This window comes from Pan paniscus, chromosome 7 (genome assembly GCF_029289425.2).
Source record: "Pan paniscus chromosome 7, NHGRI_mPanPan1-v2.0_pri, whole genome shotgun sequence".
NCBI lineage: Eukaryota > Metazoa > Chordata > Mammalia > Primates > Hominidae > Pan > Pan paniscus.
In genome coordinates, this window is record NC_073256.2 from 42,965,445 (window position 1) to 42,984,791 (window position 19,347).

A 19,347-nucleotide genomic window follows, 5' to 3' on the forward strand; every position below is an offset into this window, starting at 1 on the left:
CATATCTATAAAACTCCTATAAAAATACAGAACTAACACTCAGAAAAGTTCTTCATGCTTCTCCTGAGTCAATTCCTCTCAAAATCTGTCCTGGGAATTTTTTTTTTTTTTTTTTTTTTTTTTTTTTTTTTTTTTTTTTTGCCGTAGATTACATTTGTCCATTCTGGAAATTTTTAACACAAGAATCACACTACATGTACTCTTTTGTGTAAGACTTTTAAAATTTAGCATACTGATATTGAGATTCATTCATGCTGCTGCATTTATCAGAAGTTTGCTTTCTTTATTTTCTTGCAGTATTCTGTTGAATAAATATACTGCAGTTCGTTCATCCACTCTCCTATTGATAGACATGTGGGCTCTTTTCAGTGTTTGGCTATCATTAGTAAAGCTTCTATGAGTGTTCATGTACAGCCTTTTTATAAACATATGTTTTCATTTCTCTTTGGTGAACACCAAGGAGTGATATTCCTGAGTCACAGGATATGTATATGTTTAGATTTATAGAAATCTGACAGATTCTTTTCCAAGGTGTTTGTCAAATTTTAGTAACTACCAGCAATGTATGAGAATACTACCTGCTGTATGTATTCTTCATCATTTTATATTGTCACTTTAAAAAATTTTAGCTATACTAGTTGTAATATTTAACTATTATTAAATGTTATGTTTCCTGTAGAAAACTTTATGTGCTTATTTGATCATTTGTATATCTTTTTAATCTTTAAATATTTACCCATTTTTATTGGATTGTTTGTCCTGTTATTATTGAGTTCGAGGAGATTTTTTTTTTCCTCACTCTGTCATCTAGGCTGGAGTAGAGTGGCATGATCTTGTCTCACTGCAACCTATGCCTCCTGGGCTCAACTGATTCTTGTGCCTCAGCCTCCCCAGTAGCTGGGACTGCAGGCATCCACCACCATGACTGGCAAATTTTTTGTACTTTAGTAGATATGGGGTTTCACCGTGTTGGCCAGGCTGGTCTTGAACTCCTAAGCTCAGGCAATCCACCCGCCTTGGCCTCCCATAGTGATAGGATTACAGGCATGAGCCACTGTATAATTTGGAGACCAACCCTTAGTCAAATATAGTTCTTGTCATGTTTGTTCCTGTCTGTGACCTTTTAATTCATTTTTAAAAATTGTGTCTTTTAACAAGTAAAAATTTATCATTTTAAATAAATTTTAATTTATCAGTTTCTTTCTTTATGGTCATCATTTTCTAGGACCTAAGAAAAATTGCCTAACTGCAAATCACAAATATATTGTATGTTTGCTTCTAAGCTCTTCATAGTTTTAGCTTTTAGTTTTGGTCTGTTACGACCTTAAATTTGTGTATGTGCATATGCGTGTGAGTGTGTGTGTGTGTAATTTTCTGGAGAAGTCAATATTCTTGTTTTTCCATATTTATAGGCAATTATTCCAGTCCATTTTGATGAATTGTCTTTCTGGTGCTATTGGATTACTTTGGCACCTTCGGCCAAAATCAAATGACTATTTCTTGGCTCTCTATTCTATCTTATTCATCTATTTACAGTCTGTAAGCCATGGCCAAACTGCCTTGATTACTGCAGCTTTTTAGTATACTTTGAAGGCACAATGTGTAACTCTTCTAATCAGAATCGTTTATTTATTCTAGGTCCTTTGCATTTCTATATAAAACTTAGAGTCACCCTGGCAATTTCTATTAAAAGGCCCGCTGGAATTTTATTGAATTTCATTTTAACTTACTGACTCTATAGATAAGTTTGGAGAGAACTGACATCTCAGTAGTGTTGAGTATTCACGTTATAACTCATCTACTTTAATGTTTATCAACATCTTTTAAAGTTTTCAATGTGGAGCTCTCACCTGTCTTGTTAAATTTATTTCTTTATATTTACTATTTGTGGTGGTTATATAAGCTGAATTGTTTTTATTATTTCATTTTTCTATGATTTGTGTCTACAATATAAAAGCAAAATGGATTATTTTATATAGGCTTTGGATTTCAGAAGCATTAGTAAATGAATTTATTGATTGTTTTGTAGAGTACTTAGAAATCTTCTAGGAAATTTACCATCTTGTCATCTGAAAATACTGATAGTTTTGTCTTCCTCTCTGATTATTCTTTTATTTTTATACTTTATTTTATGACAATGGCTAGGACCTTCATTACAATTTTACTGGAATGAGTGAGGGCAGCCTTACACTTTTCCTGATCTTAAAGGGAAAGTGTTCAGTATTAAATGATTAATATGACAGTACCTGTAGATTTGTCATTGATATACTTTATCAAATTAAAGTTCCTTGAAAAGTTTGCTGCAAGTATTCTGTCTGAATCCATTGAAATGTCCATATGGCAGTGTACACTGATTTTTGTTCATTATACCTTATATATTATTTTATAATAAATTATTTTATTTAATTTGCCAATATCTTATTAAGGGTTTTTGAAATTATGTTACTGATGGCTATTCTGTGTTTTTAGTTTTTGCAATAGATTTGTCAAATTTTGATGATAGATTATGTTGTGCTTCTGAGTTGGGAAATATTCTCTCCTGTATTTTCTTAAAAAAGTTATTTTCAAAGTGTTTGACAGAATTTACAAATGAAACTGCATGTGCCTTGAGCATATGTGTGTGTATGTGTAGGAAAGAGGTTTTATAACCAATTCAAGTTTACTTATAAGGGGTTATTCAAAGTTTCTATTTTATCATGCATCAGTTTTAAATTACAGTTTTCAAAAAAAAATGTCTATTTCACTTAAGTTGCCCCCTTTTTTGGCATAAAGTGTTTCATAATATTATCTTATAATTTTTAAAAATGTAATAATTTATTTAGTGATAACTCTTTTTAACTTTCTATTATTGGTAATTTGGGTTCTTCTTATGTGATCAATCTAAAAGGGGCTATCAATTGTCGACCTTTTATTTATTTAGTTATTTTTATTTTTTGTTTTTGTTTTTGAGACAGAGTCCTACTGTATTTCCCAGGCTGGAGTGCAGTGGTGCAATCATGGCTATTGCAGCCTAAACCTCCCAGTCTCTAGGCATCCTCCCACCTCATCCTCCTGAGTATCTGAGACTGAAGCCATGTGCCACCATGCCTGGCTAGTTTTTTAAAAACCTTTTTGTAAAGATGGGTTTTCGCCTTGTTGCCCGGGCTGGCCTCGAACTCCAGGCCTCAAGCAATTCTCCTGCCTTGGCCTCCCGAAGTGTCAGGATTACAAGAGTGAGCCATCATACCTGACCTGATTTTTCTTTAGCTTTGTGAATAATTGTAATTGGTTGTCTATTTACTTCACTGATGTCTTTTATCGTCTGTATTATTTTCTTTATTATTCTTATTGAGTGTTTATTTTTCTCTGGTTATAGAAATATTTAATATTTTCTAAGTATTTAAAATATTGAAGTCATAGCATTTCTCTCAAGTCTTCATTTAGATACATCTCAAAAGTCTTGATTTTTTTTTTATCGTTCATTTCAAAATATTTTATTTCTTCTGGGATTTCTTCTTTGAGTCATGAATTATTTTAGAGCATGTTATTTAATTACCAATGTTTGGATTAGTTTGATTTTTTAAAATGTATCTTTGGGCCAATCATTTGTGTATTTTGCAGTTTGTTATCTGATATTAACACAGCTATTCCAGCTTTATGTTTACTATATAAATAAGATACTATTCTTTTATTCATTTCCTTTCAACATATCTGTGTCTTTACATTTAAGATGTATCTTTTGTAAGATGGAAATTAGTTTGGTCCTGATTTTTAATGCCTTCTAATAATCTCTGATTTTTAATAGGAATGTTAACATTAACATTGAATGTTAATGTTATTGTTTTTTAATAGGTTAACATTTAATGTTAATGTTACCATTCCTATTAACATTACATTAAATGTTATGATTCGCATGGTTGGAATTATTTCATTTATGTTTATCTCCTCTGTTACTATCCTTTTTCCTTTGATCTTTGGCTTACTTTATTTTTCACTTTCCCTGCTGGCTTCTTATTAATCTCTTAACTTTGTAACAATGACTCTCTACATTAGATTTAATTTTCATTTTAGAGATTGCAGCATATATTTACAATTAATCATTAAGTTATAATGTCATGTCATTTTATGTGAAATGTAAAAACATTGCAATAAGTTCATTTACAGACACTCCTTATTTGTGAAAAGTTGCCATATATATATACATATATATACACATATATATGTGTGTGTATATATATGTATGTATGTGTGTGTGTGTGTGTATATATATATATATATATATATATATATATATATCCCATGATGCATGGCTATAATTTTGGCTTTAAACATTTATATGTATCTTATGCAAAAATATGTTTTAGTTTATTCATTTATCACTTCTTATCTCTCCCTTTTTGTTACAGGTTCAGTTTTTTTCATGTGTTACAATTTCATTGAGACTAAAGAACTTTTACCAATTTTTGTAGCATAGATCTGTGGCAAAAATTCACTTCAGTTTTATTTTATCTGTAAGTCTTTGTCTCCCTTCTTGAAGGCTACTTTTGCTGCATATAAAATTCTGGGTTCGCCAATTTTCTGTAAGCTCCACCTTCTGGGTTCACGCCATTCTCCTGCCTCAGTCTCCCGAGTAGCTGGGACTACAGGCACCCACCACCACGCCCAGCTAATTTTTGGTATTTTTAGTGGAGACGGGGTTTCGCCATGTTAGCCAGGATGGTCTCGATCTCCTGATCTCGTGATCCACCCGCCTCAGCCTCCCAAAGTGTTCGGATTACAGGCTGAGCCACTACGCCCAGCCGATTTTCTGTATTTTTTTAAGAAAAGATGATAACTGATGATGTTCTCCTCTCTTCTGGCTCACATAGTCTCTAATGGAATGTTAATGGTTGTACAAATTTCTGTTCCCCAGTATGTGTCGTGTTGTCTTTCTCTTGCTGGTTTTGAGATTTTGTCTTTATTTCTGATACTCTGCAATCCAACAGTGAAGTGCAAAGGTGTGACTTTCTTCACGTAAATGCTGTTTGATGTTTTCTGAACTTCTTGAAATTATAATTCATGTCTTTCTCCAAATTGGGTTCATTTTTTGCTACTACTTTTCCATTTTTTTTCCTGATACCCTTTCTCCACTTTCCAGCACTCCACTTAATCAGTATGTTAGTCTTTTGATGTAATCTACATAGCTCTGAAGCTCTTTTTTTTCTGTCTCTTTTTCAGGTTAGGTAATTTCTATTAATCTCTCATTGAGTTTGTCAACTCTTTTATCAGTTTTGTTCTTATTTTAAGGATATCAAGTAAAACTTTTATCTAGGTAGTTTTTAGCTATAACATTTTCAATTTGTTTTTAAAAAATATAATTCCATTTATCTGCCACAGTTCTACATTTTTGCATGCATTGCAAATAACTTTCTTTTACTTTGCTAAGCATAGTTATAGTAGCTGCTTTAAAAGTCTTATCTGTAATTTCAACTTCTAGATTAACTTGAGATAAGCCTCTGCTGATCATCTTTTCTCTTGACAATAGTTCAATGTTTTATGTTTCTTCATTGTGTAAATTTGAATTATGAACTGAACAATCTGAATGTTGTGTGAAATGGACTCCAAATTCTGTTACGTTCTGCTGAAGAGTTCTCATATTTTCATTTTATTTGGAGATTAACTTTGTTGGACTTAAACGGCAAATTCTGTCTTTTGGGTGGCATCAAATTTTAGTTCAGTTGTTTTATTCTTAGCATGGCTACTTTTAATCTATCCTTCACATGTCATAGTTCAGGGAAAATTCTGAATTTGAGACTGAGTTTGTTTACAGAACTGAGGATTCTCCCCGCTCTCTCATTTTTTTCCATGATTACTGTGTACATTCCTGTTACTGTGATTACTCCAAACTCTGTTATATGGCTTTTCAAATAAGAACAACTGTGGTTTTCTAGCAGAGTTTTATCGGTCCTCTATAAGGCAGACTTCAGCCTGACCTCAAGCTAAATGCTGTAAAACTGGAAACTTCATCTTATGCTGTGCCTTCTTCACCTCTCATGCTGTGCCTTCTCCCCTGAGCCTCCTTCCCTTTCCCAAAGGATGCTGACATCCCTTCAGAGTCTGCCTGCTTTTGCTCGGTACCTAGATCCTTTAGGTACTTTCTTTTTATGTATTATCCAGAACTAAATTTTTATACATGGAATGTCTGTCTAGTAGTAGCTTATTCAGCCATAGCAGGAATGAAATGCTATATTTAGTTCATTTTAAACATTAGTTCACCATTTATTTTTTTGACCACTCCTAATATTCCAAATACTATCTTAAAAACTGGAAGACACAAATAAATAAAAATGAAAAGTCCCTTTCCTATGGTAGTTCACAGGTAACCTTTGAAGACTGACATGAAATACATCATGGGTGAACAAATGATAATTGGTACACCAAATTGGGCATGTTTTCTATTAATGTATACCCCTTAATCTAAGAGTAATGTTCAAAATTTGGAATATTTGGAGTAAAAACAGCAGCAACAGTAACAAAAAATGAAACAAAGAACATGTAATAGCAGCCACATATATGGCCAATATAGCCTCGAATGCTTGTCTTCACCTGTACAGAAAAAGTTTGCTACATTTTTATTATGTAGCAAACATGAAAATGAATATCTTTTGAAGTGTGAAATACACCTTATGAAGGGATCTCAAAATCTGCTTGATGGAGTCAGGATGTGTGTTTTGCACTGAGTTTTGAAGAACTTCTAGAAGATTCTTATGTTCAGGTTGGGATCAAGAAGTGGCCATGGGTAGTCCAAAAAGATGTTCAAGAAAAAATTATTCAGTGACAGTTGTTAAAGCACTGTAAGGCAGGCTTTATTCAGGCCCATCACTGTAGATATAGAGACCACTGCAATGGTAGGGTCTTGCCATGGGGGAGAGAGATTGGGCTCAATTCCAAATACAGCATGGGTAGTGTGAATTTATTATAATTAATACATATTACTTTTATCTAAATATGTAGCTGTTAGGTTACTATATATTAAGATGTACTCGCCACATATATCTTATGATGTGATGAATATAAGACATATTCATCACATATATTAATGCATGTTTTTTGCATTAATTTTGGTCTCCGATTTTTGCTTAGATAACATTTTCTCCAAGCTATTTAAAAAATACTGCTTTGCTAAAACTGCCAGAATCTATTTTCTAGCTTCTCTACAGTCTTTATGAACCATGATATTTAAGTAGAAAGGCTCTTCATATGAGTGGGCTTGATTTTGCTTTACTATTTCTAGCGGAAGAGGATCTTGCTGAGATTTGGAAGCAAACTGGACACTTCTCCATCACATTATAGGTTTTATCTGTCAGGTTTTTAGAACGAACAAATCTCACCACCTGTCTGCCCTCTTTTTCAGGGAGTTCCTAGGCTCAAATTACAGTGAAACATTCTACTCCATGAAAGGAGAAGCGTTCACCAGGCATCCTCAGATCGTGGTATCTTATGGAACTTTACTGTGTCTCTTCTCTAAAAGCAGTGTTTCCTGATGTGATTTTGAAACCCTGTTCCAGCTGTACAAGCTGTTTCAGAAAGTACTACAGCAGAAATAAGCTCTGAATTGATTACTCTCACTGAAAAATTATAGTATAAAAATACGATTGTGTGGACCCTAACCTCTTACTGCCTAACAAGCAAATCAATGACTGCTGATATATCTTTGCTTTTCCTAAACTGATTTCTATACACTCAATATGGTGTTAAGTCTAGGAGAGGGTAAAGCAGGACACCAAAAGCACCTTATGAGGCTGTGATCAAGCTAAACGGATAAAATCTGAAGCTATGAAACAACTTTAAAATCTCCATTAATTGATCCTTATGTGATTCTCATCCCCTTGCCCGGTTTCTCTGACGCACCAATGTTGAGGTCTTTTCTTCAATCCTCAAATGAATTTTTGTTCATTTATTATTATTATTCCATTAATTTTAATAAAATCTAGATACAGATTTTATTTTTACATCCCCATTGCTTTTTTCCAAAACATGTCCTCTGTAACCTTCTACCAAGAACATTACTTTTACCAAACCTATACATTTAAAAAAGTATTTCCTCCATTTAAAGCAATGGTGAACTTTGTTTTGTTTTGTTTTGAAACAGAGCCTCACTCTGTTGCCAGGCTGGAGCGCAGTGGTGCAATCTCAGCTCACTGCAACCTCCGCCTCCCAGGTTCAAGCGATTCTCCTACCTCAGCCATCCAAGTAGCTGTGACTACAGGCGCACGCCACCGTGCCCAGCTAATTTTTGTATTTTTAGTAGAGGCGGGGTTTCACCATGTTGGCCAGGATGGTCTCGATCTCTTGACCTTGTGATCCACCCGCCTTGGCCTCCCAAAGTGCTGAGATGACAGGCGTAATCTACCACGCCCAACAGCAAATGTCAACTTCTATGAGAGCTAAGTCTTCATGCAATCTTCAAAACAGGACAAGAGGAAAACTGGGTAACATTCTTTTATGCAGGGGGTGGGTTATTTGTGAGGGTGTGAGGTCCCTGGAAGACCACAGAAAGTGTCATCCATAGGGAGGATTTTAACACATGGAAATGATGGGAAAAATAATTACCTGATTGGACTACCATGGGCAGAGCATCAAGTAGGGAGTAATAAAGACACCAACTTGATTGAAACAGAGAGGCTGGAGAGAAAGGCTAGTTTCGCAAAAATTTTAGGGTGGATTAAAAAGTAATATTTCTAAGGAAAAGGTCACAATTCTAAAACTACTGTCATCATTAACAGACTATTAAATTTGTAGAGGAAGAATCTATACTTTGCTTTACACAAAATAATCACATAATTAAGGTAAAATGTCTCTGAAGCAGGCTCAAATATTTCCAAATGAAAGAATTTAATGAATGAATGCAGAACAAACATCAATGCAATTTGTCAAAATAAAACATTGATATATTCTGAACAGAAAATATTTAGATATTAGTATCTATATAAAATCAATATTTATACATATAGTAATAGAGTCTTCTTCTATTTTAGGATCATTGTTTTTACCAAGGATCCATAGTACACGAATATGATTCAGCTGCCAGTATCAGTACGTGTAATGGTCTAAGGTAATGCAGAATATCTTTCTTTTTCCTTTATGAGTTTTCCTATGGATTTTCAAAGAAGTTAACTTTGTTGATTTTGTTTTATCACTCCTGGTATATAGAAAAATTAATGAGAAAAAAGCTGCTGTGCATTTTTAGCAGTTTCAGCTGTAGCCTATGATTTACATTTTGACAAAGAGATGTCTAATGCATACTCCTGAACAAGACAAGCTTTGCAGTATATGAATAAGGGATTCATATTTGGAAGATTACTGAAAATCATTTAGTCTGGCCTCTCATTTTATAGATCAGGATACTGACTGAAATTAGAAACTTTCTCCTGAATATTCCATTTGCTAGTGGTAAAATTGAGTCTGAAACCCAGGTCTTTTGAATGCTAGTTTTGTGAATTCCCATTATGCCGTAAGGCTTGACTCATTTAGCTTTTTACTAAATTGAGCTGTGTTTGCAGCCTCTTGAAAGTAAAAATTCAGAAGTAAAGCCTATAGTTCTCTATAGATCATAGGCTCATGGACAAAGAAAGATGATGTGGAGAGGTAAAGAGGAAAAGAACAAGGAAGTTCTGTCTTTAATTACGGGAAATTTACTTGACTAGTTCTTAGTGTTTTCAACAATGAGAACCCCTTTAATGACACAGTTACCACATATTAGTATTTTTACTTTCAAATATTTACTTTCATATATATTCCATGTCATGATAGACATAGAAACTCACATAATTTTTGCAATAACTCTTAAGACTTGACAGCGGTCCACAACCACCAGTGGGACTTGCTACACTACCTGTACTCAAAGCAGATATTGGACTGTGAAACTTCTGAAAATCTAGTAAGTTGACTCTTAGAAAAAAGTATTGATTCAGTCAAAGGCCTCATATCATCACAGTTTCTTACCACTGAAAGCACCCTCCTACCTGTTCATGAAGCACTGCCTTTGTGGTTTCTCTTTCTTGAAAAGACAAAGTCAATACAATGAAATAGAGTAATTATAGGCCTTGAATACACATTGTGTTCCCGATTTCTACAGGGGATTCTTCAGAATAAACGACCAAAGATACCTCATTGAACCAGTGAAATACTCAGATGAGGGAGAACATTTGGTGTTCAAATATAACCTGAGGATGCCGTATGTTGCCAATTATTCCTGTACAGAGCTTAATTTTACCAGAAAAACTGTTCCAGGGGATAATGAATCTGAAGAAGACTCCAAAATAAAAGTGAGTACTTTATTATTATCTTTACCCCAAATGAAACACCTTTTATTTTCTTGATGATGTCTAGGGATAAAGTATGAGTCCAGTTAGTGAAATATATGTGCTACTTTGAGTCTGGCACTTCATCTGATATTTGAAATTGGAAAACTTTTTTCTTATCTACGTAAAAAGTGTTTATTTCATAGAGTAAATCTCAGTTTGTTTCATCAGTTTCAAGAAAGGATGATTCTACAATTCTATGTATAGATTGATAACATTGGGGCTATGAGTAGTTGGAAATAATGAAATTTTCAATGTCCTAAAACCTAATCTAGAGATAGTGTCTTTCCTTGTCTTCTCTGCCATTTTTTTTTGCAGAGTTATTGATGACAAGCTATGTTCTCCCCTTTTTATCATTCAAATGTTTTAATGGTGAATGATGATTAAGGATAAAACAAGTTCAGTTTTTGGTGGGATGGTTGTATAAACGTAGTCCTTGGACCTTTAGGCTTTTCTATACAACTAATCCATATCCCCTTAAATTCCCAGTGGATGTTAGCCTGTAAGCTACATGGTTGTTTTTCTTCTTCATATGTCCATGATTCGTACAGTGTCTGACACATACTGTATGCCTAATGGATGTTTCCTGATTGAATAAATCAACAAATAAATGATTACTTAGTCCATAGAAAAATGATTTAGCCAAATCTTTGAACAATTTACTTCTGGTTTGTACATACCTCAGCGCATGCACACTGAAAGCTGAATACTTAGAAGAATTTCCTGGTATTGGTGTTTTATAGACATAAAAGATTGGCCAGGCATGGTGGCTCATGCCTGTAATCCCAGCACTTTGGGAGGCTGAGGCGGGCTGATCATCTGAGGTCAGAATTCGAGACCAGCCTGACCAACATGGTGAAACCCCATCTCTACTAAAAATACAAAAAAACTGGCCAGGCAGTAGTGGTGTGCGCCTGTAATCCCAGCTACTTCGGAGGCTGAGGCAGAAGAATACCTTGAACCCAGCAGGTGGAGGTTGCGGTGAGCCAAGATTGCACCACTGCACTCCACTCTGGGTGACAGAGTGAGACCCTGTCTCAAAAGAAAAATAAATAAAAATAAATAGAAAAAAAGATCTATGATTAGCAAAATTTATACATGTTTGGTTGGAATTGAGACTACTGAAAATTAGAAAGTTGGGAGGCAGGGGAAGGAGTACAAGAAATGCAGTCAGTCCTATTGGTCCATCTTATGTTTTAATTCTCAGTTACAGATGGATGTTTTTCACATGAGCTTACTAATGAAGCACTTACTCAGTAAATGAAAAAAAAAAAGAAAAAACCTGCATGTTAAAGTATGTGTTTATGATTATTTACAACTCTTATTTGACCTGAAAGCCTAAACAAAGCATTAGGAAAAAGCTAATGCATGCTGGGCTTAACACCTAGGTGATGGGTTGATAGGTGCAGCAAACCACCATGGCACGTGTTCACCCATGTAACAAACCCACACATCCTGCACATGTACCCTGGAAATTAAAAAATTAAATTAAATTTTAAAAAAGAAAAGAAAAAAAGAACAAATATAAAATACTAAAATCCAATGTATAGGACCCCATGTTTAATCATATAGATCTCATTTAGATAAATTTGTATAATTTTTATATATTCATATGCCTCCCCATTTTGTATCAATATCAACATTTCTTACCTTGATAATACTAGGATATTTTTTCCAACTTAAAGGGTTAAGATAAAAAGTGTTAACTATACTTCAACTGAATTTTCCCTAAATTTACAGGGCATCCATGATGAAAAATATGTTGAATTGTTCATTGTTGCTGATGATACTGTGGTAAGTTTTCAATAGAACATTTCTCTCTTTATTCTTCCTTTTGGAACTTGCAGTTATCATTCTAGCATAGAGAGAAAGGTATTCTAATCAGAGTTCTATTCTAGGCTCAAAGTCCTATTTTTAGCTTCCCAAAACGGACATACATAAGAGATTATGGGGTCCTTTGCCACAATAGCAGACTGACCCAGAATAGAACACCCCTCCCCATTAAGAACATATGGAAATGCTGAATGACATACAAAAAGTTGAAAATATTTTAGCAACCTGTTGTTAAGCTCAAAAGAAAAAGTGGAAAAATCTCCAAGTACTAAAAATGAAGAAGAAAATCTCTATCAGAACAGTGAGTAAAATTTAAAGGCTTGGTGACCCCGCTATACAGAATACAAAAAGAGGCAATTGTAATGTAATTTAATGTAAACCCCTGAGAAGCAAAATACTGAAATTTGGAAATGAGACCTCTGCATTATTCTCAGAGCCATAAAGGGCTGCCCATCTCAGAAAAGGGAACTAGAAACGCTCCACAGAAACTGCAAGAGATAAGGGAAATTTTCTGTCTGCCTATAGCCATGAGCAGGTAAAATGTTACACATGGGAAAACAAATCTCCCGTCTGTGTTATGCACAGATGTGGGACATGATATTATATATTTCTTCAGATGCAGCATTGCCAAGCAAATTTTTTAATATAAAAACTTATTAGAGAACTGCTAAACTGCTGGAAGTCAAGTCAAAAATGCCCTAAAGTGACTCTTCAATAATCCAAGATAAAATGAACCACATGAGGAAGAGTCAATCAACTTAAAAAAAAGGAAAATAAGCTCACCCGGAACTGTAAATCATCCAATGATATTTCAGACTGTGCTGTGACATTAAATGTTTTAAAGTTATTAAAGATGTAAAGATGAATTAAAATGACACTGAAATAACTAGAAAAGACTGGACAAAACAGCAGGCATACTTGAAAAACTACCTGTTTTAACATTTATAAAAGGAAAATGTATATACCCTTGAAAAAATTAAACAGAAGATTAGACACATGTGAAGAAAGAATTAGTGAACTAGAGAATGGAGGATATAGAGAAACCACCATTTCTCCAGAGAAATAAAAAGTTGGAAACTGTAAAAGAGAGCATGAGAGACATTAATTCAGAATATAAAGCTTATAAAGAGTGAATGGGAATGATTGGATGACAGATGACAAATGAGAGACAATTCTTGAGAATTTTCCAGAAGGAAAGGAATAAGCAAATCAGATAACATTGTAGAAAAATTTCTGAATATCAGAGACAAAGAAAAAATCTTTTAAAATCAACTGTAAGAAAGAGACAGATTGCCTATAAGTAAATCACAAACAGAGCATACGTTTTAAACAACAGAAGATACAGTTTCTAGAAAGTAAGTTCAAACAGCTAATGCAAAATGTTATAAAATTTAAATTGAGTACTAAAGTATCAGGCAAGGATAATATATTCGGAGAAAGAAGTCATACTTAAAATGTTCTATGGAATTTTAGATTAGGAATGTAAAGGTAGTCACAATTTTACACTTTGTAAGTAAAGTGTGAGTATTAAAACTTTAATTGTAATCACTATGAACCTAGCAATTAGAATGTAAATATCCCAAAAGAGTAGAGGGAAATAGATGGATTTGAAAATTAAAAAAAAAAAAAGACCAATCCAACAGAAAGCCTCAAAGAAAATACACACTTGCACACATACACCTACAGTCATGCACCACATAACAATGTTTTGGTCAACAATAGACCACATATATGAAAGTGGTTCCATTAGATGATAACAAAGCAGAAAAATTCCTATAGCCTAGTGAGATCGTAGCCATCATAACGTTACAGCACAATGCTTCGCTCATGTGTCTGTGGTGATGCTGGTGTAAACCAACCTACTGCATTGCCAGTTGTATGAAGGTATAGCACATACAATTATGTACGGTACACAATACTTGATAATAATAAAAAACAACTATGTTACTGGTTTATGTATTCACTATATTATACTTTTTATTGTTATTTTATAGTGTACTCTTATTGATATATTTAAAAAGTTAACTGTAAAATAGCTTAGGCGAGTCTTTCAGGACGTATTCCAGAAGAAGGCATTGTTATCAGAGGAGGCGGCAGCTGTATGTATGTAATTGCCCCTAAAGACCTTCAGTGGGACAAGATACGGAGGTGAAGACAATGATAGTGATGATCCTGATTTTGTGTAGGTTTAGGCTAATGTGTGTGGTTTTTGTCTTAGCTTTTAACAAAAAACGTTTGAAAAGTAAAAATAAATAAAAAACAGAAAAAGTTTACAGAATAGAGATATAAAGAAAAAATATTTTTGTACAGCTATAGAATGTGTTTTATTTTAAACTGTTGTCTAAAAAAATCAAGTTTAAAAAATTTTAAAGTTTATAAAGTAAAAATGTTACAGTATGCTAAGGTTAATTTATTATTAAATAAATAAAAATATACTTGTGTAAATATAGTGTAGCCAAGTATAGAGTGTTTACAAAGTCCACTGTAGGGTATAGTAATGTCCTAGGCCTTTACATTCACTCACCATTCATTCATTGATTCGTTCAGAGAAACCTCCAGGCCTACAAGCTCCATTCATGGTAAGTTCCCTAAGGAAGTGTACCAGGTTTTTTTTTTTTTTTTTTGTCATGTATACCATTTTTTATTGTACTTTTTCTATGTTTACATACACAAAAAGCATTATGTTACAATTGCCTACAATATTCAGTATAGTAACATGCTCTACAGGTTTGCAGCCTAGGAACAATAGGCTATACCATATGGTTTAACTGTGTTGTAGGTTATAACATTTAGGTTTGTGTACGTATGCTTTATGATGTTTGCACAAAGAAGAAACCACCTAAGAATTCATTTCTCAGAATATATTCCAATTGTCAAGCAATGTATAACTATATTACATATATACATACACACAGAATAGTAAATACAAAAACAGAAAAAAAATGTGAAAGTAATTCCAAATGTGTCAGAAATTAGAGTAAATATAACAATTACATCTGCCTGTTAGAAGTTAGAAAGTCTCAAATTGAATATAGAAAAAGGACATTATGACATTTATAAGAAATATACCTAAAATTCTCAAAAGACCTAAAAAATCTCAAAACTAGTTTCTTCTCCCCAAAAATATATCTTATGATTTTAATAGTATATAAAAGAGAATTTATTATTTAAAAAGTTATTTGAGATAAATTGGGGAATTAATCAGAAAAAGAGCACCAAAAGGATACAAAATATGAAAACACCTAACAACAAAATATAAAAAGATAACAAAAAAAAAACAGGGTTGTCAGAGAAAGTAGGGTATTTTTTAGCTCTTCTCCATCAGAAAATGTTAGGTCAAGCGGAAAAGCTTCAGCAAAAATGGACAAGATTTGAACCACATAAATGTAAGTTTGATTTAACCAACTGATATACTACCTTGCATTTTAAAAGAAGAATATGTATTTTTTTCATGTACAAATAACATATTTGAAAAAATTAAGTGGGTATCTGGCCACAAAGAAAATACATAGAAATAGCAAAGAGATATCATAAGATCACTGTTTTCTTTTTTACCACAACCCAATTAGAAGTTAAAACAGAAATTGTTAAATTAAACCACTAAAAGACTATTGGTTTGGAAACTGAAAGTACAATATATTTCCAAATATTAATTGTCTAAAAAATCAAATCTGAAATTATGGACTATTTATAACTGACCATAAAAAATAGTAAAGTAAAATTTATTAGATACAGGTAGCATACCAGTATTTAGAAAGACATTTGTCAATTTAAACAGTTTTATTAAGAAAAAAGAAAGAAAATAAATGGACTAAGAGTCCAACTAGAGAGATTAGAAAACAAAACAGTATAAATCCAAAGAAGGTATAAAGAAGAAAGTAATTTTAGCAATGAGAAAAATCAATAAAACCACCAAGCAAAACAAAAAATACCACAATGGAGTAGTTCAACAGAGCCAAGTACTAGTTCTTTGAAAACATTAATGAAATAGACAAGCTTCTGACAATGCTGATTAAAAAATATAGAAATATATGTAAAATTAGAAGACAAAATATAAATAAAATTAAAGTTACACTTTATTAAAAATATATGAAGAACTATGTGCCAATAAATTTATAAACAGATGTAGAAAAATGCTATCAAGCTGACTCAATGATAGGAAACCCAAAAAAGATTTACAGCAGATTTGAAAAATTACATAAGTAGTCCACAACCTATCAGCAAATAAAGACACCAGGAGCCTCAGATTCGTTTAGTGGCAAATTTTACCAAAGTTTGTTATAAACAAACAACCTTTGTTTAACAAAGATAAATAACCTTATCTTTTACAAACTGTTCCACAGAATAGGAAAAGAGGAAAAAATCCCACATTTTATAAGGTTATTATAACCTTTGTATTATTTATCTACCACTGTGTAATCAACTACTCAAAACCTGGTGGGTAATCAATGACTCATGCAGCTGCAGTAATCTATTGGCTCCAATGGCTGGCTATTCTAGGATGGCCTCAGTCATTTGCCTGGTACGTGATACTGGGTTTCAGCTGGCCATGTATCTCCAATAGGCTAGCTAGTTGTGCTTTCTTGCATCATAGCTGGGCATCAAAGCACCAAAAGAGAGGTGAGGCTGCAATGTGCAAGAACTTTTCAACCTTCTGTTTATACATGTTTTCATGTCTCAACCAAAGTAAGTCATATGTCCAAGCCTAGAATCAACATTGGAGGAAACTTATAAAAAGATATAGATACCTGTAAGAGTGATTCTTTGAGTCATTACAATAACAATCTATGACAACTGATAATATTGATCTAGACATGATCTTCTGAGAAAGTAAAATTATAAGCTAATGTCACTTATAAATGCAACTTCAAATGTCCAAAAAATATTTGCAAACCCAAGCCAAGATATATCCATAAAAATTTACATGAGAGTGACAGTTTCCTCCGGTAATGTGAATATTGCTTTGCTTTGACATGAATAGATTTTTAAAAAGTGATAATTTCAAATATCTCAAATTTATATATATAGTATATATTTGTGTATGTATACACACATATAATTCAACACTCACTCATAATAAAACTCTTAGGATATAAAAAGTGGAAGAAAATAAAGTATATTTACCAAACTCCTATTCAGTATAAACATTAAACTTATTAATAAAAGGTTGGCAGTTTTCCTCCAAAATTGGAAATAAGGTACATTTGTTCATTGTCACCAGATTTCTTTTAACATTTTTACTGAAATTCCCAGCCAATGTAATAAAAAAGGTAAGACCCATCTTAATTGAAAAGACGTAACAGTTTTTACACATTAAAGATAGAAGAAACTATAATTAACCTATGAACAAAATTTTAAATCAAAATTGGTAAGTTCTAAGCACTAAACAGATAGGCTTACACTGGCATGTTGCTGAGAAATTTTATAAAGAATGCTAAGAGACACTTTGCTCTTAATAATAATATATGTGTTATTAAAGACCAAGAACAGGTTATTAAAATTTTTACTCATGTACTAGGTGAAGGCTTGCTTGGTGTGATTTTAGTTGCATTAAACTGGACTTTAGTGTATAGCTCTTGCTCATGCTGCTTTAATAGTATGTTAAAATATTTAAGGGTTTCTTTATTTAGAGAAGTTCCTATGGTAAATCACCCATTTTCATTAGACAAATAGTTAATGAGCATTCAATATGCTAGGTTCTGAGTATTAATGATATATATGATAGCCAAATAAAAAAAGGAGCAGAGGTCAGGTGCAGTGGCTCACACCTGTAATCCCAGCACTTTGAGAAGCCAAGGTGGGAGGACTGCTTGAGACCAGGAGTTTGAGACCAGCCTGGGCAACACAGCAAGACCCCATCACGACAAAAAGAAAAGAAAAAAAATAGCTGGGTGTGGTGGTGTACACCTGCAATCCCAACTACATGGGAGGCTGAGACAAGAGGATCACTTGAGCCCAGGAGGTCGAGGCTGCAATGAGCCATGTTCACGCCACTGCACTCCAGCCTGGGTGACAGAGCAAGACCTTGTCTCAAGGAACAACAACAACAACAAAAAGAGCAAGAAAGCAAGAGAAGGATAGAAAATTTAAGCATTGCAGTCAGATGAAATAAGGAAACCAAAGGCAGTCTTTGGAAACCTGTTGAGAAGTTTATATATCTCCACGATAATGAGGAATTCTCAGCAGGGAAGTGAAGTGAGGATGTGGATGAAACACTGACAGCTAGCAAGTTGAAAAAGAAGAGCAGAATACAAGTGTCTGAATCCTGGGAAACACCAATCATTAAATAAAGATTTGGCAATAAAAGTGCAAAGCTCATACCTAACCATTCCTCCTCCCTCACTGATTGATAAAGCATCTAATCTTTGTGATCCCTAAAATAGCTTCAGAATATTCTCCACAGTGAATTTTAGGCAGTGAATTTTGGGTAATTTTTATCAATCAATCAATGGAAATCCTGCTGTGAAACACATTTGTCATCCAGCATTTAAGGGATAATGGGAACGCACAATAAAATAGTAGGAGTGTACGGGGTAATAGAAACCAAGAAGAAATTTCTTGAAACAGAAAATAGTCAACATTAAATGTGGAGAAGATGACCAGAAAGGAAAATATGTTCACAATGTATTTGATAATTAAGAGAATATTTTTGTGTTATTAAGAATAGTTTCAATGGAATAGTGGCAGTTATAAACAGAGTGTAGTAGGTTGAATATGTGGAAGATGAAAATTGAAGAGATTCTAATGCTATATCTTAGCAGTATTTTGATATTTAAGGTAACAGGAGAGCAATGGCATGGTAACAAGCAGATACTTACGGGATTCAGGAAAGGCAGGTTAATTTCTTATTTTTATTATGAAAGAAGTTTGACCATTTGCATTTATCCCTACAGGACACCTTATGTTATTATTAAGTATATTTGATCAGGTCTAAATTGATAATTGATACAAGATCCCAATAGTACAAAAAGGGAATGCAGTTATAAGGAGACAACAAAAGTCAGAGTAGACTGGATGTGAAAGTCTGGTTTGCCCTCGTAGCTATTTCCTGGAGGGAAGGGGTAGCTACAGTTTCCTGTCCCTCTTCAGCACTTCTCCAGCTCCAGTGGGTTTTTAAATTACATATTCCTTATTTTGTGAACACCAAGGACACAGAAGGACTAATAAAGTTGCTGTTCTTTGCCATATATTG

At 33.5% G+C, this 19,347-nt stretch overlaps 1 protein-coding gene and 1 long non-coding RNA gene across 2 annotated transcripts in view; one reads left to right on the forward strand and one right to left on the reverse strand.

Annotated features, from left to right (window-relative positions):
• Nucleotides 1–19,347, reverse strand: part of LOC134731058 (uncharacterized) — a 772,118-nt gene that overhangs the window by 307,858 nt on the left and 444,913 nt on the right. The window lies entirely within an intron of this gene.
• Nucleotides 1–19,347, forward strand: part of ADAM7 (ADAM metallopeptidase domain 7) — a 68,652-nt gene that overhangs the window by 15,447 nt on the left and 33,858 nt on the right. Inside the window, exons 4-7 of the mRNA XM_057302991.1 lie at nt 7,373–7,451; nt 8,997–9,073; nt 10,097–10,286; nt 12,063–12,116. Coding sequence (XP_057158974.1) covers nt 7,373–7,451; nt 8,997–9,073; nt 10,097–10,286; nt 12,063–12,116 — 400 coding nt within the window. The remainder of the gene's footprint in view (nt 1–7,372; nt 7,452–8,996; nt 9,074–10,096; nt 10,287–12,062; nt 12,117–19,347) is intronic.